This window comes from Hippocampus comes, unplaced genomic scaffold (genome assembly GCF_001891065.2).
Source record: "Hippocampus comes isolate QL1 unplaced genomic scaffold, H_comes_QL1_v1.1 scaffold22, whole genome shotgun sequence".
NCBI classification, from domain to species: Eukaryota; Metazoa; Chordata; class Actinopteri; order Syngnathiformes; family Syngnathidae; genus Hippocampus; species Hippocampus comes.
The window spans coordinates 3,212,450-3,237,917 of record NW_017806175.1 but is presented as its reverse complement, the minus strand read 5'-3'; the positions used below and the strand labels follow the sequence as shown (position 1 = coordinate 3,237,917).

The 25,468-nt window shown below is 41.0% G+C and overlaps 7 protein-coding genes across 11 annotated transcripts in view; 3 read left to right on the top strand and 4 right to left on the bottom strand.

Annotated features, from left to right (window-relative positions):
- fam32a (family with sequence similarity 32 member A) overlaps positions 1-1,335 on the bottom strand; it is a 2,464-nt gene extending 1,129 nt beyond the window's left edge. Inside the window, exons 1-2 of the mRNA XM_019896817.1 lie at positions 1,206-1,335; positions 423-567 (exon numbers count right to left, since the gene is read on the bottom strand). Of these exons, the coding sequence (XP_019752376.1) occupies positions 423-567; positions 1,206-1,279 (219 nt within the window). The 5' untranslated portion in view covers positions 1,280-1,335. The remainder of the gene's footprint in view (positions 1-422; positions 568-1,205) is intronic.
- A 351-nt stretch (positions 1,336-1,686) lies between these two features.
- On the top strand, positions 1,687-2,882 carry mrpl54 (mitochondrial ribosomal protein L54). Its single transcript, XM_019896814.1, has 3 exons — positions 1,687-1,902; positions 1,997-2,153; positions 2,547-2,882. The coding sequence occupies exons 1-3, from the start codon at positions 1,773-1,775 to the stop codon at positions 2,677-2,679; spliced, it is 420 nt and encodes a 139-aa protein (XP_019752373.1). The 5' UTR covers positions 1,687-1,772; the 3' UTR covers positions 2,680-2,882.
- A 65-nt stretch (positions 2,883-2,947) lies between these two features.
- Positions 2,948-13,450, bottom strand: mef2b (myocyte enhancer factor 2b). 3 transcript variants are annotated; one of them, XM_019896807.1, is made up of 8 exons: positions 13,380-13,450; positions 6,566-6,626; positions 6,101-6,304; positions 5,883-6,011; positions 4,973-5,132; positions 3,887-4,126; positions 3,701-3,812; positions 2,948-3,629 (listed from the first exon to the last, which is right to left on the bottom strand). In XM_019896807.1, the coding sequence occupies exons 2-8, from the start codon at positions 6,617-6,619 to the stop codon at positions 3,365-3,367; spliced, it is 1,164 nt and encodes a 387-aa protein (XP_019752366.1). In that variant the 5' UTR covers positions 6,620-6,626; positions 13,380-13,450; the 3' UTR covers positions 2,948-3,364. The 3 variants fall into 3 exon arrangements, with proteins under 3 accessions (XP_019752366.1, XP_019752365.1, XP_019752368.1); XM_019896806.1 differs by lacking the exon at positions 13,380-13,450 and adding an exon at positions 10,414-10,659; XM_019896809.1 differs by lacking the exon at positions 13,380-13,450 and adding an exon at positions 10,414-10,659 and having other exon boundaries at positions 5,949-6,011.
- On the top strand, positions 12,463-16,642 carry tmem221 (transmembrane protein 221). The gene is made up of 3 exons (XM_019896810.1): positions 12,463-13,463; positions 14,352-14,437; positions 15,865-16,642. The coding sequence occupies exons 1-3, from the start codon at positions 13,171-13,173 to the stop codon at positions 16,407-16,409; spliced, it is 924 nt and encodes a 307-aa protein (XP_019752369.1). The 5' UTR covers positions 12,463-13,170; the 3' UTR covers positions 16,410-16,642.
- On the bottom strand, positions 14,858-18,668 carry borcs8 (BLOC-1 related complex subunit 8). 2 transcript variants are annotated; one of them, XM_019896816.1, is made up of 6 exons: positions 18,536-18,667; positions 18,260-18,372; positions 17,432-17,496; positions 17,229-17,336; positions 16,986-17,050; positions 14,858-15,608 (listed from the first exon to the last, which is right to left on the bottom strand). In XM_019896816.1, the coding sequence occupies exons 1-5, from the start codon at positions 18,570-18,572 to the stop codon at positions 17,002-17,004; spliced, it is 372 nt and encodes a 123-aa protein (XP_019752375.1). In that variant the 5' UTR covers positions 18,573-18,667; the 3' UTR covers positions 14,858-15,608; positions 16,986-17,001. The 2 variants fall into 2 exon arrangements, with proteins under 2 accessions (XP_019752375.1, XP_019752374.1); XM_019896815.1 differs by lacking the exon at positions 16,986-17,050 and having other exon boundaries at positions 18,536-18,668.
- A 27-nt stretch (positions 18,669-18,695) lies between these two features.
- rfxank (regulatory factor X-associated ankyrin-containing protein) lies at positions 18,696-21,758 on the top strand. Of its 2 annotated transcripts, none has more exons than XM_019896811.1 (9): positions 18,696-18,868; positions 19,015-19,089; positions 19,769-19,870; positions 19,953-20,018; positions 20,352-20,452; positions 20,523-20,648; positions 21,229-21,295; positions 21,378-21,458; positions 21,536-21,758. In XM_019896811.1, the coding sequence occupies exons 1-9, from the start codon at positions 18,811-18,813 to the stop codon at positions 21,589-21,591; spliced, it is 732 nt and encodes a 243-aa protein (XP_019752370.1). In that variant the 5' UTR covers positions 18,696-18,810; the 3' UTR covers positions 21,592-21,758. The 2 variants fall into 2 exon arrangements, with proteins under 2 accessions (XP_019752370.1, XP_019752371.1); XM_019896812.1 differs by having other exon boundaries at positions 18,730-18,938.
- A 252-nt stretch (positions 21,759-22,010) lies between these two features.
- Positions 22,011-23,857, bottom strand: nr2c2ap (nuclear receptor 2C2-associated protein). The gene is made up of 5 exons (XM_019896813.1): positions 23,759-23,857; positions 23,589-23,679; positions 23,390-23,495; positions 22,608-22,675; positions 22,011-22,382 (listed from the first exon to the last, which is right to left on the bottom strand). Exons 1-5 carry the CDS (start codon positions 23,794-23,796, stop codon positions 22,260-22,262), a joined length of 426 nt encoding a protein of 141 aa, XP_019752372.1. The 5' UTR covers positions 23,797-23,857; the 3' UTR covers positions 22,011-22,259.
- Positions 23,858-25,468: the final 1,611 nt, after the last annotated feature.

Below are 25,468 nucleotides of genomic sequence, written 5' to 3'. Positions count from 1 at the left end.
TATATATATATATATATATTATGCCACCAGAACAAATTTGTATTTTTTGAAAGAAAAATGGCATAATCCGTTGACAATAAAGTTGTGATTTTACAAGGTAGAAGTGAAGGAAAACCATCAGAAGAGCAGTTTGATGTTTGTGTAAAATTCAGCAATGGTGGGTGCTATAAAAATACAACATACAACTCTTCCATTCATAACTTTGCTGCTGTGAATTGGGAATTTCTCCATTGCGAGACTAATAAAGGTTTTCTTATCTTATCTTATCTTATCTACCTCACTCTTGGATCACACATTAACTTGAAGAAAAGAAATACTTTGAAAAAATCACAATATTACATACTGAGATTCAAACATTTTTTTTTCTTGTTACCTCACCTAATCAGGAAAATATCTCCCACAGTACCCCAAAATATACATACCCTCTTTTCCTGCATTTTGTCAAAGGCTATTTGCGCAGGCGTCCTTTTGTCCATGTATGCCCGTTTGGCTTTCAACTCCTCATCGTTTTGATTGGTCGCCACCTGCTCCATGCGATGCTTGCTCTCCTTGTCCTTCTTCTTCTTCCTGGAACAAAGTCATCAACATTCGGTTTTGACGGATATGGGATTTATAATAGCTGCATTACAGTAAACGCTCGTGCGTTGTGGGAAATACTTTCCCACTGGATGTCTACAATATAAACTTTCTCTCCAACATTTTGTTACAAATTTAAATACATATTGTGCATGAATTGGAAAAACAAAAAAGGCTATTTTTATGTGTAAAATACGAGACGTAATGTGATGTCAGTATCCTCAATATGTCTCTGTAAGCTCTCAGTAGGAAGCAGTCCTGTTCCACACTACCGACATGACATACAATCTCAGTAATAGGCAGTGTTGTGAAAAACAAAGTGTTCAACCTGGCGTTATTGTGTAGCCAAGAGAATCTTGAAGGTGTCTAGGTTGTTGTTGTATTATTATTAGTTTTTATTCAATCGTATCTAAGGTTAAGTGGTGGGTGTGGGTGGGTTTAACTTAATGTTTCTGTTTGTTGACTCTAGACTTCATAGTGAACGATTCACCAAAATAACTGAGCTAACGCAATTGTTAGCACGAAGGGTAACGTTCGAGCGACGTGAATTGAAAGCTAATAAATAGACCACCTCTGCCAGACAAACGTTAAAATGGCCATTAACTAACTAATCTGTGCGTTTTACTCACTTTTTCCCAGAAGAAATGCTTCCCACGCCCTTAATTTTCAGGGCACTTTTCTGGACATGTTGATATTCCGACATGTTTTCCTGAAAGCTGGGCAGTGCTTCTTCTTCTTTGGTATCAACGAAAGATTGTCAAAGAAGCATTAGAGCTGCGTAGCGCCATCATACACTGTGAGGCGGACGTGCTAACCAGTTTGTCACCGTGCCGCCCCAGGAATAAAATACTGTCTTGGTAAAATAGTATGGCGTTTGTATTTCCGTCTAAAAGGAACGAAAGCCCAGGAGAAGAATATCAAACGTCAAAACTACAGTGGCGAAGCTAACTTCGCATTTAAAAGGCTCGGACATACTTCTTTTAAATTTAATAATATCTTAGATCGATATGGATGCGGAGGAGATGGATTTCAGACCCAGGGTGGCAAAATAGCATGTAGTGCAGGTTTTCGTCCACAGAAGGGCAGTGCAGATTTTCCAAGCAGTGTCACAACAGAGTGGCCGGAAGTAGAAGAGTGAATGTCAAGTTACAGCATGGTACGCTAATGTCGTCCTTAGTAAGTCACACACTGTAAAAATGACCAGTTCCGCATTATTTAGCGTTTCACTGCTAACTAGACACATCGCAAACAATGCACCACTACTCACCACACGCAGGACTAACGCGTTAAACAAGTTACCGGCGTGTGGGTATGCGAAAAAAGTGGGTGAGTAAAGTCGTTTTCCAGTTAATGTTAATTTCCTTACCTTCACAAGGGCGACCTGTTTTTAATAACAATTACATTTTGCTCGCTCCTCCAGCCGCTAAAGGCAAAGCCAAGGGGATGGTTAAAGAGGAGCTGAAAGGACCAGAGGTGTGCAAAGATCCAGCAAGACTGACTTCTTATGCAGTCGGGGTCAACATCTACAAAGAGGGAGAAGACCCCAAACTTAAACCCGTTGAGGAATATCCAGAGTGGTGAGAACATTTCTTCCTTCCATTTTGAGATACATTTGTATTATTGCCGTATTTGGCAAATGGCATCAATATAACTGCAAATAAAGGACAGACGTTGTTAGGTTTTTGTGTCATTAAATGTAATTACACTGGCGCATGGCGAAATTCAATGAAAATCATTTTGTCAAATGCGCTTGGCCACATAAAAAAAAAAAAAAACCTCAGCCTTGGTGATGCAGCATGTGGCTTTGTTAAATTAATGAGGCAGCTCAATTTGTAGACCTTGTATACTCCATTCCTCTACAATAAACAACATGACATGTCAGAAGTTATGTTTTTTTTTTCCTCCATACACACCCCAGTTTAATAACAGCTTTCTTCCATCCATTTAAAATGGGTATTTTACTATTTTAGGCTCTTTCAGTTAAACCTGGAGGCACCGTACATGCTTCACGAGCTGGAGGAGGACAACTGGGATTACTGGAAGCGTCTTCGAAAGGAAAACATTTGGCGTCACAACAAATTGCGTAAAGGGAAGAAGTTCTAGACCGGACTGGGTTGTTTCGATCATGTTGTATATGTTGAATGACTCGTGTGCATGTGTTTAGGTATTGCTTTCTAATGTCCATCCCTCATTAAAAATATACTTTAACCATTTGTTTTGCATTCTAATATGTTCTACATTTAGTTACCTGATGCAATGTTGTCCATTCCGTTCTCTTTTTTACCAAATACATCTGGAGAACAACATTCTTGTGTCATTTGTCATTTTTTATGGTGGTTACCCTTGTTATAATGGAACTGGACAGACTTTGAAATTGGTTTTTATTCATGGGATTTACATGAACATTTTCATTTTATGATCGTGCCAAACAAATCAAACCACCAAACGTGTGTGCGTCTTTTTAATGCGAACAATCAAGTGACGTGTGAGGGGCTGAAAACAACACCGATAGACAACACCGAGCAGAGACCAGCTCTGACTGAGAAGACTGGACAGTTAATTAGGTCCACATAGGCAATCCGATGGCACCCAACACAAGAGCTATCAAATGTATTGAGTTTTTACAAATGTGCTAATGACATTAATTTACAGTGACCATCAAAACTTGGTGTGTTAAAAGCAACCACGTGCTTTAAATAATAGCTGATTTAATTTTTGGTCAAGTTCTCGCGCTGGGTTTCATCAGCTTGTGCATATGTACCGAATAAAATGTCCATTAAATGCACAGCTATCTCTGCCATCCCTCACGCACGTGCGACTGTCTCAGCATTCCTCCATCGGGCAAGTACGTCTCGGGCTCCGGTACCGGGGGGCTGTGGAGGTCCGAGCTGGGCCTGCTCATGGGCGACTGCTCTTGCCTGAGGCCGTGTAGAGGGGAGGCGGCGGGAGAGACCACGTGCTGCTCAGGAGAGCTGCGCTCAGATTTGATGTGGATGCCGAGGCAGGGAGGATGCGTCAAGGTGGGGGAGAACGAGCAGACACCGGTGGAAATCCTGGGAACAACAAAAGGAGTTATCAGGTTAGTGTGGCCGGTGAGCGTACCTCCACTCGAATGCATCCTTACCCTTGATTTACATGAGGCCCATGGAGATGGTGTGAAGGCTGCGTTGTTTGCCAGGAGTTCACTGCTCCTCGCTGCAGACTCACAGAGTGATAGAAACTTGGTTGGCTGTACTCTGAAAGAAAAATAGACAAATCCGAAAGTCATACATGATGAAATGATAAGAGGAAGAAATAAAGTGTAAGCTACCCGAAGCTCCAGGAGAGGCGAGGCCGTAATCAGCCAGAGTGTGGCCCAGCAGGCCAGCTTTGCCCATGGTGCCGTGCAGGCCCGTCTGGTACAGGAGCCCGCGGCTCATGGCGGCGTTCGGCCCGGTGCGTGAGCCCTGATGGGCCCCGTCTACTGGGAGGGTCAGAGGGGACGGAGGAGGAGGAGGTGTCTTCGGGTGGAGCCCTCGGCTCATGTGGGAGAAGACGGAGTAGCCGATACCTGCGGAGGGAAGTGAAAAAGATGATGCGAGCAACTGCGATACCTTCACACTTCTTCTTTCTCTTGCATCTTTTGCAGACGGGATGGAACGAAACACAACAGTTGAGGCTGAAATTTGACTTAGCTGACTAACTTTCTTTGAGCGCTGGGCAGTTAATCAAAATTGGATGGAGATTTCCCATTTGGACTTTTTCGGATTATAATCAAAGAAAACGATGGTGCCAAATGGAGCGGCATGCATTTGGTATTACAACAAATATCTGCATCATATTATGGGGCCAGATGATGGATGTGTAGTGAAGAGTACAGTCAGGATTGCCATCGGTGTTTTCTTTGCCGATTTTACAACAAATTCACGGAGAATTGTGCAAAGAGTCGGTTGCAGATCTTATTGTCACAAAAAATTGCTAGGGGAAAAAATGTCTGAGGAAAAAAAAAACTGGTTTCATAGCTTGTTTGGTATTGGGAAAAAATAAAATTTATTTAGGCAAAAAAACAAACAAACAAACAAAAAAAAACCAGTTTTAATGAATTCATTATCACTTGCTTTTTATATATGTACTGTAAACTGCTTAAAGTGTCACAGTGGAGTCACTTTTAATGACATCATCACAAAAACAGGTGTGACAACAACTGCAGACAGAAACCAAAGGTGGCCACAGTGGTGAAAAAAAAAAATCAAGTTTCATAAGATACACCCAATGCACTTGCGAGACTCACTTCCTTTGAGGTGACGGACAGCTGCACACAGTTTCAAGACTGTGGGAACAACTTGTGTGAGGATAGATCGCCACTCAGACAGCAGACGAATGAAAGTCTTGATGCGTGTGGACGTTTCTTCTATACCTGAGTGCGGCGGCATGAAGGAGCCGTGAGCCATTGCAGGAACCGGGCTGGCGCATTTAAATGCCGGTAGTCTGTGGGGGGCCGTGCCGGGTCCGGAGGAGACGGGGAAGTTGTTCTCTGACGCTGGGAACGACGCTTCCGTGGAGCGCAGGGATGGAGCCTGGAGAGTGATGTGATGATCATGTACACTCACAAGTCACGTCATTAGACACAGTTTATTGCCGCTATTTTGGGGGAAGAACTGAGCCTTCTTATGAATAGCAAAAAAAAAAAACGCACAACTAATGAACACCTTGTCCCAAAATATTTAATGGTAATCACAATATTTCAAAAAGTAAATATAAACAACGCTCCCCCAAAAAAGTAACATGATTTCAAATTTGGCTTACAAAATTTAAAATGAATAGCTTACAGATAATTTGAGTTTGAAAAAATGAATCCGAAGCATTCATAAATGTTCACACACGGCCAAGACTGGAACTTCAACCAACAACTCAGGCTAAAATTAGCTCCTCCCCAAAATACAGAGATCGAAGCTTCTCAGTCCAAATGCATCACTTCAACATACTTCCTTGACCCCAACTACTACTTTTCGTTTAGACAGGGTTAAGGCATCTTAGAGTGTCACAGGAAGAGCACAAAAACGCAAACAGGTGGGTCTTCCAGCCAATAAGTAATGATCCACAAATGTTTTTTTTTAACTCTTTTGTAATCTGGAGGTTGCCATTTATTTTATGACAAAGCTATGAATAGAAAGTTCAGATGTCACTCTCAAATGAAGGCTGTAGAAGTTAAAAAAAAAATTACTTCTAAGTAGCGATACCTGAAAAATCTACTTAAGTATTTGTACTTTGTTCCTTTCCAGCATCGACTGTATGCGTGCGTGAGTTGTGTGTGGGTGTGTACTGACATAGAGCCGCTGGCAACCCGCAGACACATCCACCCCGCTGCCATATTGACATTTATGGCCCGTCACCTGCATGCTCTCCTCGCCGTCAAGCTCCGAAGTGTCCAGATCGAGGCCTTTCCTCCTCAGAGTCTGACAGCAAACACAAAATAAGAACCAAGAGTGGACAAACCCCCCTAAAGCCGCAAAAATTCAAACGAAAGTTGGTGAAATCTCTCAACCTCCAGTATGTCAGTGTTGGTGCGACTCTCGTGTGGCTCGCTGTACTCCGTGTACTTGAGCAGAACCTTGTCCATGTCGGTGCTGGCATACTGAAAAAGTCGGTTGGTGCTGTTGAAGATGATGAGGGCGATCTCGCAGTCGCATAGCACGCTCAGCTCGTACGCCTTCTTCATCAAGCCGAATTTGCGCTTGGTGAACGTCACCTACAATCCAGTGGAAAAAAAAAAAAAAATAGCACAGCACACCATCACCAGACAAAAATGTTAAATGTAACTTCTGCCATTTAGTGGAAGAGCATGTAATTATTCTGCCTCTCACTCTACATCATTGGCACAGACAAATTGATCCATTTTTTGTTTCAAATAAATAATTTCGAGAGCAATTCAGTGAAATTGACAGATTTCCTCTGGGTTTGGGAATAAGTCAAAGTAAAAATAAAAATAAATCATTTGTGTTCGGCTCACCTGTCGGTTTCTCTGGTCCACAATGCGAGAAATCTGGATTTTCTTTCTTCCCATCTTTCTTCTGGTGAGAAAACCGATGTGAAAACAGGTTAGCATGTGAGAGAAAAAGCAGAGCACAAGCGAAGTGTATTTTTAAAAAAAAGTTTCAGGTGTAGATTCAAATAGTCGCCATAGATTTATTGGTCATAACTTTACTTGGACTGTTTGTTAGTTACAATGTCAAGTAACGGCCTCCATCTTTTGCCTGCAACTTTGATAGAGTAAGTGATAAGTGTGACCTGTTTCAAAGCTTGTTTAGTATCAGGAGGGGGAAAAAACACTTCCCAGAAGAAACTAAACATTGAGCAAAATGTTCTGTTTTTTTTTTCCTATAACCGAAGGGGTGGGTGAATCTATGAAAAGTAAAAATCAGATATGTAAGGCCATATTGCCCAAACTTCAACATAACACACCACTGAACATTTCTGTCGTACAAATGACTGCATGGTTTCAAGCCGACTGCCTCTGCTGAGGCTTTTTTCGGGGGACCAAAAAAAATAAAAAATGTCCGTGACTTGGACGAATGGACGTCATCGCGCGCACCGCAATCCACCCATGTCCTCACGTATGCTGACCCTCTTCAGTTCTCATCAGGGCTTCTCAAGACCACGCATGAGAGAAGAGTGGGCGGCTCGTATAGGTTCACAACTTGCCTCCCAAACATACTGTTTTCCTTCAACTGCGAGCGTCTCACTATTGGCCAAACAACCTTTATTTAAAAAAAAAAAAAAAAATCCGTTCTATGCAGTATTTTTAACCAGGTCTCTTGGGGAAGAGCAACGCGGTCGTGCACTGCTGCCAGCCCGACCCGGCCCGGTAAGCCAGACAGTGTGGGTGTTAGACTGTGTGGACTTCAGGGGCCACGCTAACTTTAGCTTGCATCGCCTCATGGGGGTAAAAATACACCAGGCTCTTACCACGGGGACTTGAGACACTTGCAATGAATTAATGCTGTTTCCCATAAGAGATGGATACATGATAAAACATGTAGAAATGCATTCAAGTAAACCGTGATAGTACAGAAGTCTATTTGAAGAATTCTGTCCATAAAATGTTGGGGCCCGACAGAGAAATTGGCCATCCGATTTAATCGGCTGTTATAAGCCATTTCAAAATCGGCCGATTTGTTTGCAGACTTTTGCCAACCTTTTTTAAAAAAATGCTTTACTGTACATCATAGTGACACTGAAACCGTAAACAAATAATAAAAAAAAAAACAAACAAGCAAATTTTTTGCTCATGTTTCTCTCTGTTCTAAAAAGTTAAGTTTGTAAAGGAAAAAGTATTGTATAAAAGTCAAAAGTTCCGCCTGTGAGTCATATCTTTATTGTTCTAAGTGTTAAATGAACCCTCCGCCCCAAAAACGAAAAATAAGTTATTTTATTCATTCTATATATTTTGGTTAATTAATCAGTCGTTTAATCAGTTGTCGGAATTGTAATCTGCCAAATATCGGAATTGGCCGAAAAACAAAAAATCCATAATCAGGCAGGTCTTAATAGTAGAATTGATTGTCGATTAATTGATTAAATTAATCAGCTAGTTTGCTAGTTGTGGTAAATTAACCCACATCCACAAATAACTGTTATACTGTACTGTAACACCTTGAGGCAGCATTAGTCAGCACATGAGGACAATGCAATGGAAATAGGAGTGCAGAACATTCAGATTCTCCCATCCTCTTAACAATAATGTCTGAAATGACATGTGAAGAACTGATTCCCCATTGTTCCTTTTTACAACAGAAATCAAGTCAAAAACCTATTCCGAGATTTGTTTTAAAAGGCTCTATTTCATTTTATCCTTTCAAAAAGTAAAATGGCTGTCCATCCATCCATCCATCCATCCATTCACTTATGTTCTCATGAAAGTTACAACTGGAGCCTATCTTAGGTTACTTTGGGCATAAATCACAGGGCACATCAAAACAACCAAGCGTCCACACTCTCATTCACACCTCCGGACGATTTAGTCTTCAAATGGTGCGAAGGCATCCTTTTTGGAATGTGACAAGAATCCCGCGTACCTGGAGAAAATCCACACAAATACGGGGAGATCGCGCAAACTCCACACCGGAAGGCCAGCGCCAAGTTTGGAACCGAGAACCTCTGAACTGTGCAGACGTCTGCAGTCTGTCGAGTACCGCACGTCTGAACCCTTGACCTGTCTGTCTCGTCCGGAGGAGTTTCCACTGGTTTCCCCCCCCCCTTTCAATAATGCACATGTATTTTTGGAGACTTGTCCCCTACTACTGATCATGCCTTGGCGGATATGGCGGCAGCGTTTCCCATGACCCCTGACGTGTGCTGCGTACACAGGCATCTTGGGCATTTAGTGAGGAAATGCCCGGCGTATTACCTTATAAAGTGCTGAGATAACCATATTCATATCAAGTCTGATCGATGGTCAGGGCAGATGTTAATTGGGAGTCATTTCATTGGCGTGATTGTGACATGTAATAATGTAGCCCATATAAAAACAACCCCCCCCAAAAAAGGAATAGTTTGATTTGTCCTGATAAAATGTGCATTAAAAGTCAAAGTTCAGTTTGGAGTTGATGTCCTCATCATGTGTGACGCCAACAATTTCAGTGATACTTAACTGGAGCGTCCCCCCCAAAAATTATTTACACCCGGTGTCACCTAAAAAAATACATTGTTCTCCAAGTACTGCTATCACAGCAAGTAATGAAATGCAGTACAAAAAAGGTTATATTCCTAAAAAAAAATATATATATCATATCATATTATTGTAAGCTACAGTCACATTAAGATGCACAGTATGATCAACATCGTAGCGCATCAATAGAGAGAAGAAAACCAATACATTTAAAAAAATTATTTTGATGTTTTGTACGGAAACAAAAATCGAAAATCAAACTGCTATCAAAGATTAAATGCGGTCCACTTAAATGTTAAATATAATCGAATTCCTCTTATGCAGCAATTCCTTTTTTTTTTGTACCAGGAGCGGCACTGGATTTTAAGAATCACCAGTGGTCTACAACAATAACTCCACAAGTGACTTTATGAAATGAATTTGGCTTTTTTTTTTTTTTTGTGATGTTACCAGGACAAAGTAGCAGAATGGCAAAAGAAAAAAAGTGGAATGATCACCACAGGACTGAAAATTGAACTTCCTGCAACCTAGCACAAAGGGTCTGGCTGATCCAAACAATATGAGCCATACAATTAATTAAATATCAGTCGCACCCAAATTAAAGGTGTCATGCAGATACGAACGTAAAGAGCATAATGGCTCTTGACTAACGTGGAAATGACCGGAAAGGCTCTTATTTGTGATTGTGGTTGCAGTCTCAGTGCACAGGACAAGCAGAATAATAAAATAAAAATGAATCCCCTCTCAGACTGAGCATTATTAGGGCGGCTGTAAAGATAGAAACATTTGCTGGATTACTTCATCATTGCACATGCGAGTGGGGTCAAGCGGTTCAACAACGGGCCTTCGCCAAGTGCAATAATGTGCAGGAAATATTTGTCTAATTTTAACAGGAGTTAATTGAATTGCCCTGATATTTTTGATCGTGTCAGCATGGCAACAGAACCGAATCTGCCTCCATATGAATCCATCTGGACGAGGATGCAATTTGCACAACAAAAAGTGGGCGCCGCGCTTCCAAATAAGTTTTAAAAAAAGATTTCCGCGCACAAATTAACCTGTTGACCCCGCTGACGTCGGTTTAAGAATAGCCCGGAGTTGCTGAGCATCTCTTTTTATTAATAAAGACTCGGCTTCTTGCACAGCAACTAGTTATTTGGTCACACAAATGAAATATGCTGAAATCTCACCTCTCTCCGTTCACACTCGAAGGCGCTTGCACATCAATGAACGCACAGGAGAGGTCCGGTCCAGAGGAGGAAGTGTGTGTGGTTGTGCGAGTGTGTCAACCTGATGTAGAACAAGAGCACTGCCCTCACACAGCTGGCTGACTGTATCCACCCTCCTCCTCCTCCTCCTTCTGTCACCATGCATGCAAGCAAATCCAACACAGACTTCCTTTTCGTCATTTTTGCATCAATGGACCACCTAGTAGGAACACATTGAAGACAAGTTACAGTTAATAACGTGCTTCTTGGTGGAAAACTTTTTTTTTTTTAAATGCAATTTAGATCTGAAGTGGGGAAAGTTTTGTGCGCAAGGGCCACATTTGATTTTTTTTTTTAAACTGACATAAGGACAAGGTCATTGTATAAGTCAAATGCGTATTAAAATTGTTTATTTGAAAAAAATTGAAGAAATTAAGAATTAACCCAATGTTTCATTTAAATAGGCTAAGTGGCCCAAATTTGAGTTTTGAGATCGAAGCCGCTGCTCGCACAAATTTTTGTCTTAGGTTACTAGCAAAGATTTGAGTTTGGAGCGCTAACTAGTGGCAATTTTTCAAACAAGAGCCAAGTGCCGACGTCAAGCTGTTTATTTCCACAGCCAGCAAAACAAAGGGGATTAAACATTGTGTATTTGATCAAAACACAATTAACGATAGTCTGCTCACTTACGAATGAAAAACACCCATAGACCGACAAACGAAACCAGCATCAATGTTTGCAGCCTTTCAGCACTGGATATACGGACACAAACGATAGAGCAACACTTGTAGACAGACAATATAGCGCAGAGGCACTTGATGTCCACTGCTTTCTTATCACTTTCCTACACTTCCCATTTCATGACCGGTGTATATTTTCTATTTCAGCAGTACAGATCCATTCGTTAAATCCATCGTCCTCTGCAATCTGTCAGCCAGCATAGGTCAATGGCCCACTGTATCTACTGTAGCTTCTGTCACTTCACTTGAATTATTGTGTTTAATTCTTATTCCATAAACGATATAAATCGGAGTACCCTGTTTTGGCTAGTGCTGACATATTCAGTGTATTCTTGCTTTAAAAATTTAGGGGGTTGACTTCCCTTTTACATCTGAAAAACTGCATATCATAGGCCGACATAATGGAAAAAAAAAAAAAAAAGACCACACATCCGTAGTAAACCAGAACTTCTCAAGTGGTACGAAAGCAGGATGTCGCCATCAAACTGCTACATTATTAATTACATTTTGAGGTCTGCCATGTATTCCGGTTCAATTTGACCCATTGTCAGTGACAGCCTTCACAGAGAAAATAGACAACTAAAGAGCCAAATGAAAAGTCAATAGGATACATATGTCACTGCCAGCCAGATGATTGACTGTTATTTTGAGAACGTGACAATGCAACACACTAAAAATAAGAAATGTACGCAGTCAGATGACACGCATGCTTATGTCGGGAGCTGACTCACAAAACATCATCCTCATCGCATCTCAACAACAACAAAAAAAATCTATGCTGATGCAATAGTTAGCAACAAACAATATCCAGGGGTTTGCGCACTTGACTCCCAGCAAGCTAGGGGACGTTGTTGTGACTCACGGAGGTTTCTGCGTGTCTCATTCGTGCTTCACTCTAAACATTGTAAGGTAAGGTAAGGACAGGAAATACACCCCGCGTCACCTTACACCTAAAAGACCATGCCATCTATTCAGAACTATATAAATATTAAACAGAAAAGTTTTTGCAGCGATTTTTCAGTCCTTTTAACAAAAATTCTCGCTTCACATCAGTGTGATTAATTTGCAAAAAGTTGCTCCACAAAATAGAAAGTTGCCCCTCGGATGAAGTCACTGATTTGCAAAACTGCTTTGAAAAAGTTATTTTGAGCCTTGTAGCAAAAAAAAAAAAAAGTCTTCACATTGAAACTTACTGACAAACTAAACAACACAAAAGAATTTCACTTGTACAGACTGCACTTAACTTGTGATTTAAAACAACAACAAAACTTATTTTGTCTGCTATCTTAATGCTAAACAAAATGCCATAAAAGGGAGAACGAAGAGCATCTATGTGGCGGTGTTATCAAAACCAAATAAATATCTTGTTTTCTGTCTACTTCTACTTGATGCCAGAGCCATTTAAAGAGTTCAAAAGGTGCTCGCGAGGTCTTCCTGCCACTTTCCTGAAACTTCTCACTTCTGCTTTTGGCAAGCTACAGCATGCGCTCAAGCCACAGCACTCAAAAAGCCTGCTTAGTTTTTTTTTTTTCTAAGATGTGCCAACTCTGCAGCTCTGCTTACCTTTTGGCTTTGACGTGATTCATGAATCAACCAATACCTTTGCAAGGATGTCAACTTCTGTGCCTTTGTGTGCCTCTACCAGTCTCTCTGTTGCAACTAGCCCTGGACATTTTAATTTGACGTTTACTAAACCTTTGAATACACATATCCAGCAACAATGGATATGTGTTTTGAATACACATACAACATTTGCCATTTTCTACATGTAGATTGGGAGAAGGTAAACAGGCATTAAATAACTGTGTAAAAATCCATTGTACTGGGTAATTAGTAATCTGAGGATTGGACGCACATCACATGGGCAGACGGCATATTGAGAAGGAGGAGGGACGTTCACGCACACTCGGAAACAGCACACTTCTCATTTAGGCGCACTTTTTTTTAATGGACTACTTCAACCGAAGACAACTTTTTACCTTTTTAATTCGATAAAAAGATGACACACTTTTACAGTCAGCGGTCCGTGGTTGTCCTGTCTCTACTGGGGATTCTATCGGCCATTATGTCGGTTTTGTCGGTCATTCTGATCTTCCAGCTGCAGCCCCAACACACGGCCATAAAGGAAAACGCTCCCTCGGTCGTACCCCCTAACGTTCGGGCCTTCCTGTTGCCGGTGTCCACGGCGCTCTCGGCTTTGTCGCTCACCCTTAACCTGAGCTCGGTGGTGGTCTGTCTCCTACATGGCTACTTTTCCACCGAGGTGTGTCGAGGAGAACTGGACACCGAAAGGTAATAGTTGTATAAAATCACCGGTGAAATAAAGACTACCTCTCGCAATATTGGACGTTTCCACTGTTTAAATTAACAAAACAAAAAAAAAAGTAGTTCCAGTCAGGTTTATCAAGCCGCGTCACGTTTGAGGGTGTACCACACCTGCGACCGCATAATGGTCAATTAATATACTGTATTCATACGCGCGTTTCGTGTTTGGGGTCCTGTAAAGAATTTGACATCACCATCGAGCGAAAAGTGTGTATTGGAGAAAAAACTTATCATTTCCTGACCTAAATATTGACTTTACAATCCTTGAGATTTTCTAGCCAATGAATAATCTCCACACTTAATCAACATTTAATTTACCATTTCACCCGCATTAAGACTCATCAGTGTGTGAATTAAGGAGCTCGTAAATAACATACAGTATGTGTGTCATAAATCTAAAGCACGTATCTTCAATTAAAATTGAGGTCTGATTGCATTTATCAGAGTAAAATCTGTCTGTACAATTAATAAAACTGTTTTGATCCTACTCAAGGACAGCATTGCATTTTAATCAAGGCCAACGTTCATAAATTATAATTGAGCAAAATTTAAAGCTGTGAATGGAGGTTCACACTATCCTACAAGGCCGAGCCCGCTTTGTTCCTGCCTCTCAATTCCAATAAGCCCGTTAAAACAGTCACCTTTTCATTCTACAGTCAGAGCACGGCCTCTTGCTCGCCCTTTCCCACGTAGACTTACAAACCCAGAGTGCCCCCTTCCTCTGGAACGTGTGAAACAGTCTGAATAGTAATGAGCTTCTACATTTGTTGACACATACTGCACACGTGCAATGTAGAAGCTAGTTTGTATGCACAAAAAAAAAAAAAAAGTGAATGTACAGTATTGTCTCCACAGAGCAGACTGGTTCCTATTGGACAGCCGAGCCGTGCGACATGTGGCCATCGGATTGTTCTGCCTTGGAGTTTCGGTCTATTTAGCAGGTATAAACAAAGGGTAGGAATCTCACACATTTACAGTCACCATATTTTGCAGAGAGTATCCCAGTATTACGATACCACGTCTTGTGCAATAAACGATAAATCAGAAAAAAATATTGACTAGAAGGAAGGCAGCTTCCTAATTCGAAATGAATATTTGAAGTGTCAAGACTGCGCAAAATTGGTATTTTATGCTTGCTTGTGTAGTGATAGCGAAACGCCACAATATTGCTATTTGATGCATTATAAGTGTAATGCAAGCAATAATGGCAGACTACCTGTACATCAAACAGGGCTCCGGACCGCACCCGAAATTAGAATTTTGTGAAGTTGTCAGAGTGAATGCTGAAAAGGGAGCAAGTCAAAATGTTGAGTAAATTAACAACGAATTCAAGTGGGTAAATAAACAGTCTTTCATATTAATTCCTGGTCAATTTGCTTTTATTTTAGCGTAAGCCTAACATACTGATACCAAAACATTTATGTATAGGTGTAATACAGATTAATTTGCTTGTTTGACAAAAACAACATGAGAAGAGGACCTTGAAAAAAAATAAGCAAGTATTAAAGCGCACGCACTATTAATTGATTTACTTTTATTTTTTTTTTAGATTTTTAAAAATCATTTGACCCGAGCATTGATACATTTCGACGGTGTACTAACACTGTACCGTAGTGCGAATGACACATTGTTGCAATTGATATTTGATGCTGATGTTTTGATACCATACAGCAAGCGGTAATAGTACATCACAATATTGTGTCGCACTGAAGTGTGCACCAAACTGGGATCGAAAAACAACAACAAGAGCAGGGGATGTCCTTTCCAACTAATGTGCAAAATGTCGGCAGGGAAGTCAACAGCAGAGCGAGCAAAGAGCACTGTTGTTCTTGTCCCACGAGCTCAAGAGAACAATGCACTCTTTGAGCGGTGTCCATGACTTAAGTGGTTTTTTTTTTTTTTTAAGCCGAACCTGGCAGCGCTGGTCTACTCTGTTCCACTGAGCAGCTTGTGCTTGGAGGGGCAGGGCTAGAGGGTGAAGGGGATTAGGACCTTTCCCACGCACTTCAATCAAGCACCACAAAATGACTAAATGCAGGGAAGGGTTATCACATTCCAGAGCTGCGCTTCTCTCCGGCATCCCTTGGCATAACATGATCCACCGTCCTTTTTCTGCAGATAAAATAAGACCAAAAAAAAAGTGTAAGGCACTTCAATTTCACCCTTTTGTTTCAGGTCCAACTGTCCAAAATGGATATGAACATTTAGCATCACGTAAAACAATTCATTTAACAGTAATGGGTAACCGTTTTGGGATCTTAGTTTGGATTATATTTGCGGTTTAAACTACTAATATAGGAAACAATTACTCATGTTTTTGCACGATTAATCACAAAGTCGTTTAAGTAACTACCCTCATGTCTTTCAGCTATGTCTATTTTTATGCTGCTCATATTTGAGGCGGAGACGGGAATTGCCAGCGCCTCCGTCCTGGCCTCCGGCATCTTGATCCTTCTGGTAGTGGTGATCCATTCTCTTGTCAAGGTTTCCCAAGTGGCTAAACGCGGCCGAGAAGACCATCTCGAAACTCTCTTTCGCAACGAGCACAGAAGCAGCAACAACAGTCCCGTGTCTTGGCCCTGTGAGCTAAAAATTGGTGTGGACAAACTGCGGGTGCCCCGCAGACCGTCCCACCTCCAGCATCACATGTCGTTCACCCCTTCCAGCAGCCCCAGACACCAGCAGCGGCACCACCCGCAGGAGGAGTACCCCCCTGTTGGAGAAGAGTCGCGCGGCCACTCTGGCAATGTGGACAGCTACAGCGGAGGCGGCAGCTGTCCTCGTTCACACAGGAGCTTATCTTCAGACTCGGTTTTGCTAAAGGCTAAACCCTGGAATGGCGTCAACAACGAGATGAGGAGCGTCCTGGCGCGCAAGTCCGGCATTTCGGCAAAAGACTCGACCCTTGTGTGACAAAAGGCTGATGAAGACGAGGATTTCAATAAGTCAGCATGGATATACTACTGGCATGTAATAGCTTCAATGATTCCAGACCATCTGGAAACTGAGCAAAAAAAATCCACCCTGACGACTCTATAAATTGTTTTAAATTGATTAATCAATTCATCCAATTGTGATAATCTACTGTGTAAATTATTTTATACAACAATACAATGATCGCCCACCTCGTGTGCGATGAGAAATTATTCAATTTCACTTAATTTGCCTGAAAATTATTTATTTACTGCAAATATGTTTTTGTTTGTGCGTCTATGACAGCAACGTATCGTGAGAGACAGAATAAATAACTGCTCTTCCTCTAAATGGCAGATGAGACAATTAACCTGTGTATATCCGTTGCCTTTCACACAATAGAAAAATATCTTTGTCATCAAATAAACAAGACCAAATTTTACACAGAAATCGTGTATTTGTCAGTACATTATGATGAGATCGTCATAATTTCATTGTATTGCTGCGTCGGACGAAATTCTTGCCCCTCCAAAATCATCGCTTCTCAGTTGTACTTGTGTGCCATTAGGTACTTACCTTGGACATAGCTCTGTCATGAGGAGGACGAAGTGGATGGGGCATGTGAAGCAGCAACAAGGGGACTGGGAGAACGGTTGGCATCATGCAAAGTTCATGCAGGTGGGGGGCAGGGGGGACACAAACAAAAAAAAACTCAGGAAAATGCCATACCAAAAAAAAAAAAAAAGTAAATGATTGGGTGATAACTTCAAAAAGACATAATGGTTACAGATATATCACCATGCATCATTGTTTTCTTACCTGCGTCCTTGAGAGCTGCTGATTTGCTCCTTCATGCTGATGGCTTGTCGCAGGAGACTGTCAATGTTTTTGAAATACACGCTGCTGTTGGCCATGCTTCTTACGGCACTGTAGAAAGAACAACAAAAGATCAGTAGAGGGGTTAAGAAGCATGGTGGGGAGCCAGTAAGAGGCATACAGGTCTATCCATCATCATGACAAACCTGCATGCATATTCGACTGAGTAGATGGCTCCTTGACTTTGTTCCTCCCAGCTCTGCATATCTGTCTATGGGAGAAATGATGGCAAGCAAGACAGAAATATGGATCAATGTTCGTGGCACTAGTCATGATGCCGGGCCATGTCTTTTACATTTTACACACCACAGAGAAGTTGTTAACAACCCTGCCGAACTGAATGCCAAGTATATAAAACCAGGCTTAAAAAAATGAAGGTTCTCTCCACATTTGAAAGCTGTTGGCATGGCCGATGAATGCATTGAAACAACACCCCGCTTCACTCTCAGTCATCACTTCTACAGCCTGGAAAAACAGATTCTACTTCATCTAACTTTTTTCTTATGCCTACAAATAATTGCATGCTTGAGATGAAAACATATATTCACTTCAACTGTCCACTGGGTATGACGCCTTCTCTTACTACCGTACTCACGGCGGATAACGAGGCGCTCTCAAGTGGCCACGCTAGACCGAAACCCTGGTCCACAAGCTGACTGTCAAATCAGACTTATCCACCCACCTCCACTACTCACTACTCTGCCTTTCTGCCCCAAGACTCTTTTAGTACATTATTTATCTTCAAGAGAGGGTCAAAACACTTGGAAAAAAATTGCAATTGCAGTTTACACCACAAAAACACACACTGTTACCGGTAAATTTGAAACCTCTGTGACATTGCCAATAAAGTTATCACAGAAAAGTCTACAATTACAAATACAGCTCTTGTATGAGATCCGCGTTTGTATCTAATTAAGTGTCTACGAATCATTTAATTGTCGTTAAGTGTGTGTTGGGCTGGGTTTATACAGTACCTTATGCTGCACCAGCTCTGGCAGGGATCTCCGAACGTGCTCCTGCAGTCTGTATAGCGCCACGGACGGTTCGTTAGCCAGGACGTACATGCTCTCCGTGAACTTGTCACTCACTGTCGACAAAACAATAATAAATAATAAAATAAAGTCGTACGAATAACAGAAATTAAAATGGTAGCGCAACACTTGAACTCAAATTACACTGGCTCAGTGGCTAACTTGAGTTAGCAATATCGCTAACCTCCACGAAAAACGAATAAAATATGCGACACTTACCTCGTCTGACTTTGAGTTGCATCTCTTGGTCTTCCATGATAAAATATGAAAATTACATCCACATTATAAAGAAATAAATACGGGAAAACGCGACTATTGGCTCTCCGCTAGGCACTACTTCCGTGTTTTGAATGATGGTGTGCAACGCTTAAGGGCTCCGGATAGGAAATCAAAACACAAGTCCGCAGAAATCTGCCCTCGCAAGACATTAAAGCTCTCGAACACGGGATTTATTCAAGCTTAACATGATTCGATTTCACGTATTTCGATAATTAATGTTTCGTTTGATAATATTAAATGTATTTCGTGGCTCATCGTCGACTGTCGCGACAGGTGAAATTAACCTACTTTCACTTTTGCCACAAGGAAGTTGGTGCAAATTAGGTACCCAAGACTTGATGTGGTAAGACGACGACATCGTGACTGAATTTCTACTTTTAACACTTGTATGCACTTAACGTATTCACTTTTCCTCGCAGCGGTGATAATGGATGCAGGAGGAGAGGAGGACCAACATAGTCACACATCAAGTACAAAAACGTTTGAGCACAGAGGTGAGAGGAACAAAGCATGTGTCTCACAGGATGGAGACTTCGTTTTAAAACAAGTTCTTGAGTGCTTAATGTACAGTACTTACAATTGATACAAATAGATATATTTTTTAGAATTCTTCATCTAAGAATGTGCTTATTATTGTGGTTGTACTGTAGTTTGCAATGAGTGGTGTTACTGATGTTTCACCTCCCTCAAATGATTTACCTTGGGCAGAGATACACTACGGAGTGGTTGCCAGTCAGTCGCAGGGCACATGTAGACAAACAACCATTCACAGTCGCATTAAAACCACTTGCATTGCGTGCATGTTTTTGGAATTTAGAAAGAAAGAAAGAATCCAAGCAAGCAAGGGTTATGATAACATGCAAACTCCACCCAGGAAGGCCAGATTCGACATTTAAACCTTGAATCTCAGAACTGTGTGGCAGATTTACAAACCGCTTATTCACAGTGTTACAAAGATAATTAGAATTACTGTATACAGTACTTGGTTCACTGGCTGCAATCAGTGTCAACAGGAGTTCAGAACATTCAGAGAGATTTTCCCATCACCCAAAACATTTAGTCCATTGTTAATTTTCCACATAGTTTTAGTCAAATGTGCCTTTCTTATTTTAGCATGAGCTATTTTTCAAAACTTCACGCATGTATTCCACATGAACGGCTTTGTGTCTTTAGAGATTGCCGATGTGGACGAAGAGGGTCTCTTCAACCATTCAGACACACTCACCAACAGGCAACGTGGCAATGAAGTTAATGCACGCCCAGCGAACTTAGACTGTGAGTTTTTATGATTAATTTATTTTTCTTTTCGTTAGTGCTTGACTGTATTAATGTATTTATTTATCTTTCCCATTATAAGCTCTGTCCATACATCAGCTGGCTGCCCAGGGTGAGGTTTTACAAGTGGCGGTGCGACTAAGTAAAGGTGAGGCATTTGGATGTGACTGAACTGACATATGATTCGCATATTATCCGACAAAGGGGCTCTCAAACTGCGCTCCATGGAGTGTAGCTTGGTTGTCCACAATATAATCTGTAGGAATAAGTAATGTCAAATCATTTTTATTATGACAATGCAATTTTTTTCCTCAAAAATTGCCAACTTTTGAATTGCGTTGGTAAAGTACAAACATGGGAGTTGTGTTTAATTAGGATTATGTTGGTGTTTTTTGGAAAAATGTCTGCCCTGTAAAGAGTCACTGGAGTCACAAAATTTGAATTTGTTACTTCCGGATTGTAATGTTTGCTTGTTTTGCAGACGTATCATTGCTGAGCAAACAGGACGAACGGGGCTTCACTCCTCTTATGTGGGCGTCGGCGTTTGGAGAGAAAACAGTGGTGGACTTGCTCTTGGAAAAGGTTGGAGGGCAGGAGGAAGAAGTCTTATCAGGGCAATCACTCACTGACGCTGTTTTGATTCATGTGCCAGGGCGCAGACCCCAAAATAGTTGCAAGGGACCGTGAAAGTGCGCTGACTCTAGCCAGTTCCGGAGGCTATGTGGACATCATCGAGGTTCTCCTCAGACGTGGGGTTGATGTCAACGTCTATGACTGGGTACACTTGCGTAGGAACTGCAAATTGTCACTGTTGGGCAGAAACTAATAACGGCTAACTATTGTCTGAGAAATGTAAAACGCCGTCTCCTCCTTCACCCTGCAGGAGCCCGGGCGTTATTATGTCACCTCAAAATGTTATTTTTTTGCATCGTTCATGGCGCTAAGGCCATTGTAAAAGAGTTTGGGACAATGATGTAACCACAGGTCGTCAAATTAACAATAGAACATGAGGTGGTGTTGTTTTGAAGTCGGTGCAGAACGATATATCATAGCACTCAAAGATATGATGCTAACTTGGACAACGTGGTTGGTAACTCAAGGAAGATGGCTTTTTTTTCCCCTGAAAAGTACGGTAGTCATTTTTGAGATGTGAGGATTTTGCCCAACAGCGATTAAATAATCGTAAACAAAATATGAAAGTCATACTCGTGACACTAAAGAGATCAAAATGCAAGGCATTTATTCGCCCATTGAGACTATTTGTGTCAGAGAGCATCTGCTACCACGATCCATTTCAGTGAAACACTGAGGAAAAAAAAAAGTTGCTTGCAGACTAAAATCTGATGTTTTGATTGCAGAATGGAGGGACTCCGCTTCTGTATGCTGTTCGAGGAAACCATGTTAAATGTGTTGAGGCGCTCTTGGGTACATTCATTTACTGTACATTGTATGCATATACGACAGATGTCCGATTGCTATACGAATTGATCATTGTGTTCTTTCGTAGCCAAAGGAGCGGACATAACCACAGAGTCTGATTCTGGCTACAGTGCAATGGCCTTGGCTGTTGCCCTGGGATACAAAAAAAGTAATTATCATCTTTCAACGAGACAGCCTTTTAGCACTATCCACACAGTATTTCCTTTTTTTTTTTCTGTGTTGTAGTTCAGAAGGTGTTGGAGGACCATATTCTCAGACTCTACAAGCCAGCATGCCGATAAATTACAGTGACACTGAGAAAGTGCTTTTTTTGTTTTGTTTATTTCATTTTTATGCAAGGCAGTATAACAAATATTTGCCAACTGTGCAGGAAGATAGTTTAGTTTGTCTGTAGACCAGCAACACCGTACGTAAACAAGAACTAATAAATGTATTTTTTTATAGTGTGCTGACAGAATCATCATTCATTTTTACAAGGTGGCATTTGGCTAAAATTCCATTGATTAACTCTGGCTGGAAAATGTTGATCACTGTTTTGCAAAGTACAAGTAGATTTATTTTTTGATTCAACACTACATCTGTGATGTAATTTTCAAGTCAACATCAAGTGGCGGTAGCGAAATGGCTGGCCACTGAGATGGATACATCAAGTGGCGGTAGCGAAATGGCTGGCCCCTGAGATGGATAAAAACGGGTGGGATTTTTTTTCAGTTCAATTCCTATTCTACAAATACAACATTAATCATAATACTGTAGGGGCGCATAGAATGTATTATTGTACAGAACATTTCTGAACTGTTGTCGTGGTCTTCTGAGATGTGAATCATCAGCACATTTGCCCATTGCAGTGACCATCCAAAAGCAGCATTCCAATCCATTCATATGGTGGCAGCAAAGACATCCCGCATCTCTGATGTCCTGCGTATTTCTCTCATATTCAGAGTATGGGTCATAACGATTTCTCCCCCAGGATGTCCAAAGTATAAACAATAATTCTCCCAAAAAAGTCTGTGCTGTTCTCAAATGTTATTTTTACTCTGTCCACGGCGGCCGCCTCCTGTATGGGAAAGCAGTGGGTGTGCAGTTAAGGCAGGGTTTCACTCATAAAAACATCACTGGCGATGACAAACACACTCAGTAACAATATTATTGGGCACTTAATAACTGTGCGTAATAGGCTGGCAACTAGTCCAGGATGTAACAAGTTACCACCGACCAATATATGTTTTTTAATTATTTTTTTTTAAGTAAACTAAAATACTTCTAATTTGACAGTGACAAAAATAATGAAGGATATCTGAAGAGAGTTGTTGTCCTCAGGGTAAAAATGACTAATCAGAGTGAAATCTCCATCTCCTGAACAACCTGCAGGGAAAAACAGGAAAGAGAATCTTAATATATGCTGAGTCAAAGGTTAGCACTGTTTACGTTAAAAATTTGTAAAAAAAAATAAAATTTTTACAAGTTCCATAAATAAATTGTGGCAAATAATTTAAGTCAAGAACAAAAATTCGATTCAAAAGCAGATTTTGATAGATCCTGAATAGGGAGGAAGGAAGGAAGGTACCGGTACAAAAGTAGTTAGGGTAAGGAAGGATGCAAGAATAAAAAGTGGGTCTGAAGAAACAAAGGTGAAAATGCAGAGAGGAAGGTAGAGGGAAGGGAAGAAGAAGAAAGCAGGTGTGAGGTGAGAAGGAGGTAACGAAAGAAAGGAGGGAATGAAGGAAGGCAGAAAATTCAGAAATGGAAAACGAAAGGAGGTTAGTCAGACGAGGGAAAAAGCATGGCAGAAGAGTATGTTTCAGCAAGAGGGTGGAAGTAAGGAAACATGGAAGAAATGTATAAAGAGTAAGCGGAGTCAGGGTTCCAAGCAGTTTTTGTGTTGCCAAATTAAAGCATACTCATGAATTTAATAAAACATGTGAAAGATGGGGGAGCGGGGTGCAGAAACGAAGGTATATAAAGAAAAGATGCTCGAGGAACAACAGAAAATAAAGTACATATTGTGCCTACTGTATATACATCTTCAATAAATGACGATTAAACCTAAAATTATGAACATTTCGCTATTACTTGTACCTTCCAGCCTGCACGTTTTGGCCGAAAAGCCTCCCTGGAACTGAACTTTTAGCTCGGACACGTTAACCGACTGGGGGAAATCCAAAATCAACCACTGACAGTCACCCTAGACAAAATACAAACATTCATCAACACGCCTGTAATGACCGATAAACACATAAGGACCGACACCGATCATCAGGTTGCTCGAACAACTTGCCTGGTCTGAGTTCCAGCATGTCTCCTCGTTGCTGTCAAACATGAACTTCTTCCCAAACTGTTTCACATCTCTGTTTAGGACTGAGCTCACCCTGCAAATTAGCCTAATTTCACGTTTCTTTCCCCATCTTCATACTTTTCAAATACGTACGCGCGGTTTTCTTTTCCTACCTGTATTGTGTATCGCCGCATATCAAAGAATCGGCCATGTTGATTGTGGCACATTCTATCGTCAAGCGGTTCAGTGTCGCGCTCAATTTTACGACAGTCATCGTCGCTTGCCGTTACAATTAGCTGCCGCTAGATGGGTGTCAGGTGCCGTCATAAAAACAATTCTGGAAAAACTGCAAATACTGTAGTTTGATAAGTAAAGTTTAACGGTCGAATTTTAAGGAAGCGACTTATGAAGAAAATGGAATCGATAAGCTAAGTCGTAAAACCTTTGGGAATGAACCACAGTGGGAACTGGAAGTAATGAAGCATGGACACTCTGTTACTGTAGATTTTGAAAGTATGAGTACTTTAGCATTTAATTGTTTGCCGACTTTTACTCCCTACATTTGAAAACGATATTTGTCCTTTCTATTCCTTTGTCAAAATAGGCTCATTGGATGGCTGGGCTTCAGAGGCTGATGTGAGTGATTGTTTTTGTCTTTTCACATGTTTCGTGAGGCACGTGTTGCTTTTTATTAGAAATATGCTATATAAAAAAAGTTTCATTGACTGAAAAGGCCATTCGAAATGTACTTTTTAGCTCGATGTAGTGGACCGCGTGGACAGATATCATTTGGAGTGATTCAACAGTCAACAGCATATACTGTGTCATTGGAAAAAAAAAGAAGAGGTCATGGTTTAATTGGCAAAACTGATTAGGAATATTAAAAAAACAAAATAAAAACAAAACTATAATGGGCCGACTAGTTAACTGGTCGAAGCCCAATGTATAGCGCTTTAAATGATGGATATTTGATGACAAACAATGAAGCAATACATGTAGACAGACTATAACAAGATTCAGAGGCATATATTCTTTATCAGCTGCAAAAAAAGACCGCTGTGTTAAGAGGCATATTTCAGGGGATTTAGACGAATTTAGGCGAATCTTTAGCCCTTATAAAAAGAGAACCAAATAGATAGGTGCGAGTATATGTGTTTTTAAGCCAAAAGTTGTTAGTGAAGTTCCATACAAAAAATGAGTGGTGGAACGCAAATTGAAGGAGGTTCACTGTATACTGAGACTTGCTGTGAAATGCCTGGTTTTCTATCATACCAATATGGCTGGCTGCTCATAGCAGGCTGTAATGCAGGTTCTTATGTCAAGTAGTTGCGCATCCAGTTTGATTTAGAGCAGCACTAATGTCTTTAGTGGTATGTGTGCGATAGTGTGCTCGCGAGGCTGCTGGCTTACTTATTGAGCGCTGCCTCATGATGAGCTCGCATTAATGCATTCTAGTGGCTCTGCTGGCTCAGGTCTGCGTGTGTGTTTCACGGCGAGGACCATTAATAGTTCCAAGATGAGCTTGCATGTGCAGTCCTCTCAATAAAATCATTTCTTCTTTTTTATTTTTAATGCCCCATAAAACGGAAAATCATGACCCCGGTAGGTTGCCAGGCAACCGTTTCAACAACAACAAAGACCTGCTGATGTGAGAATGAAATTAGGTATTATATATCAGCCAGAGTTGTACAAGTGCCTGAGGGTGTTTTTTGTTGTTGTTTTCAAATTTAAAGTGAGAATAGCAGCTGTGATTATTTTTGACTGGCAATAACATAAACTGTCTTTGGCTTCTTTTCCCAAATAATTGCGATCTTATTGTGAGCTTTATTTAATGTTTGCGCCCCTCTTCTTAATTGACACATTGGTATGAATTCAAACAAGTG

What these genes read in the sequence shown, in the direction of transcription:
- nr2c2ap (XM_019896813.1), bottom strand. Translation starts at nt 23,796, where the DNA reads ATGGCCGATTCTTTGATATGCGGCGATACACAATACAG. An exon ending in TGCGGCGATACACAATACAG is followed by an intron (nt 23,680 to 23,758) that starts GTAGGAAAAGAA and finishes GCTAATTTGCAG; the next exon opens with GGTGAGCTCAGTCCTAAACA. An exon ending in CATGCTGGAACTCAGACCAG is followed by an intron (nt 23,496 to 23,588) that starts GCAAGTTGTTCG and finishes TATTTTGTCTAG; the next exon opens with GGTGACTGTCAGTGGTTGAT.
- rfxank (XM_019896811.1), top strand. Translation starts at nt 18,811, where the DNA reads ATGTTTCGTTTGATAATATTAAATGTATTTCGTGGCTCATCGTCGACT. An exon ending in AAAAACGTTTGAGCACAGAG is followed by an intron (nt 19,090 to 19,768) that starts GTGAGAGGAACA and finishes TTGTGTCTTTAG; the next exon opens with AGATTGCCGATGTGGACGAA. An exon ending in ACGCCCAGCGAACTTAGACT is followed by an intron (nt 19,871 to 19,952) that starts GTGAGTTTTTAT and finishes TCCCATTATAAG; the next exon opens with CTCTGTCCATACATCAGCTG.
- borcs8 (XM_019896815.1), bottom strand. Translation starts at nt 18,572, where the DNA reads ATGGAAGACCAAGAGATGCAACTCAAAGTCAGACGAG. An exon ending in GCAACTCAAAGTCAGACGAG is followed by an intron (nt 18,373 to 18,535) that starts GTAAGTGTCGCA and finishes TTTTGTCGACAG; the next exon opens with TGAGTGACAAGTTCACGGAG. An exon ending in TCAGTCGAATATGCATGCAG is followed by an intron (nt 17,337 to 17,431) that starts GTTTGTCATGAT and finishes TTCTTTCTACAG; the next exon opens with TGCCGTAAGAAGCATGGCCA.
- mrpl54 (XM_019896814.1), top strand. Translation starts at nt 1,773, where the DNA reads ATGACCAGTTCCGCATTATTTAGCGTTTCACTGCTAACTAGACACATC. An exon ending in TGGGTATGCGAAAAAAGTGG is followed by an intron (nt 1,903 to 1,996) that starts GTGAGTAAAGTC and finishes TCGCTCCTCCAG; the next exon opens with CCGCTAAAGGCAAAGCCAAG. An exon ending in GTTGAGGAATATCCAGAGTG is followed by an intron (nt 2,154 to 2,546) that starts GTGAGAACATTT and finishes TTACTATTTTAG; the next exon opens with GCTCTTTCAGTTAAACCTGG.
- mef2b (XM_019896807.1), bottom strand. Translation starts at nt 6,619, where the DNA reads ATGGGAAGAAAGAAAATCCAGATTTCTCGCATTGTGGACCAGAGAAAC. An exon ending in TGGACCAGAGAAACCGACAG is followed by an intron (nt 6,305 to 6,565) that starts GTGAGCCGAACA and finishes ACTGGATTGTAG; the next exon opens with GTGACGTTCACCAAGCGCAA. An exon ending in CTTCATGCCGCCGCACTCAG is followed by an intron (nt 4,127 to 4,972) that starts GTATAGAAGAAA and finishes TTCCCTCCGCAG; the next exon opens with GTATCGGCTACTCCGTCTTC.
- tmem221 (XM_019896810.1), top strand. Translation starts at nt 13,171, where the DNA reads ATGACACACTTTTACAGTCAGCGGTCCGTGGTTGTCCTGTCTCTACTG. An exon ending in GGAGAACTGGACACCGAAAG is followed by an intron (nt 13,464 to 14,351) that starts GTAATAGTTGTA and finishes TTGTCTCCACAG; the next exon opens with AGCAGACTGGTTCCTATTGG. An exon ending in AGTTTCGGTCTATTTAGCAG is followed by an intron (nt 14,438 to 15,864) that starts GTATAAACAAAG and finishes CATGTCTTTCAG; the next exon opens with CTATGTCTATTTTTATGCTG.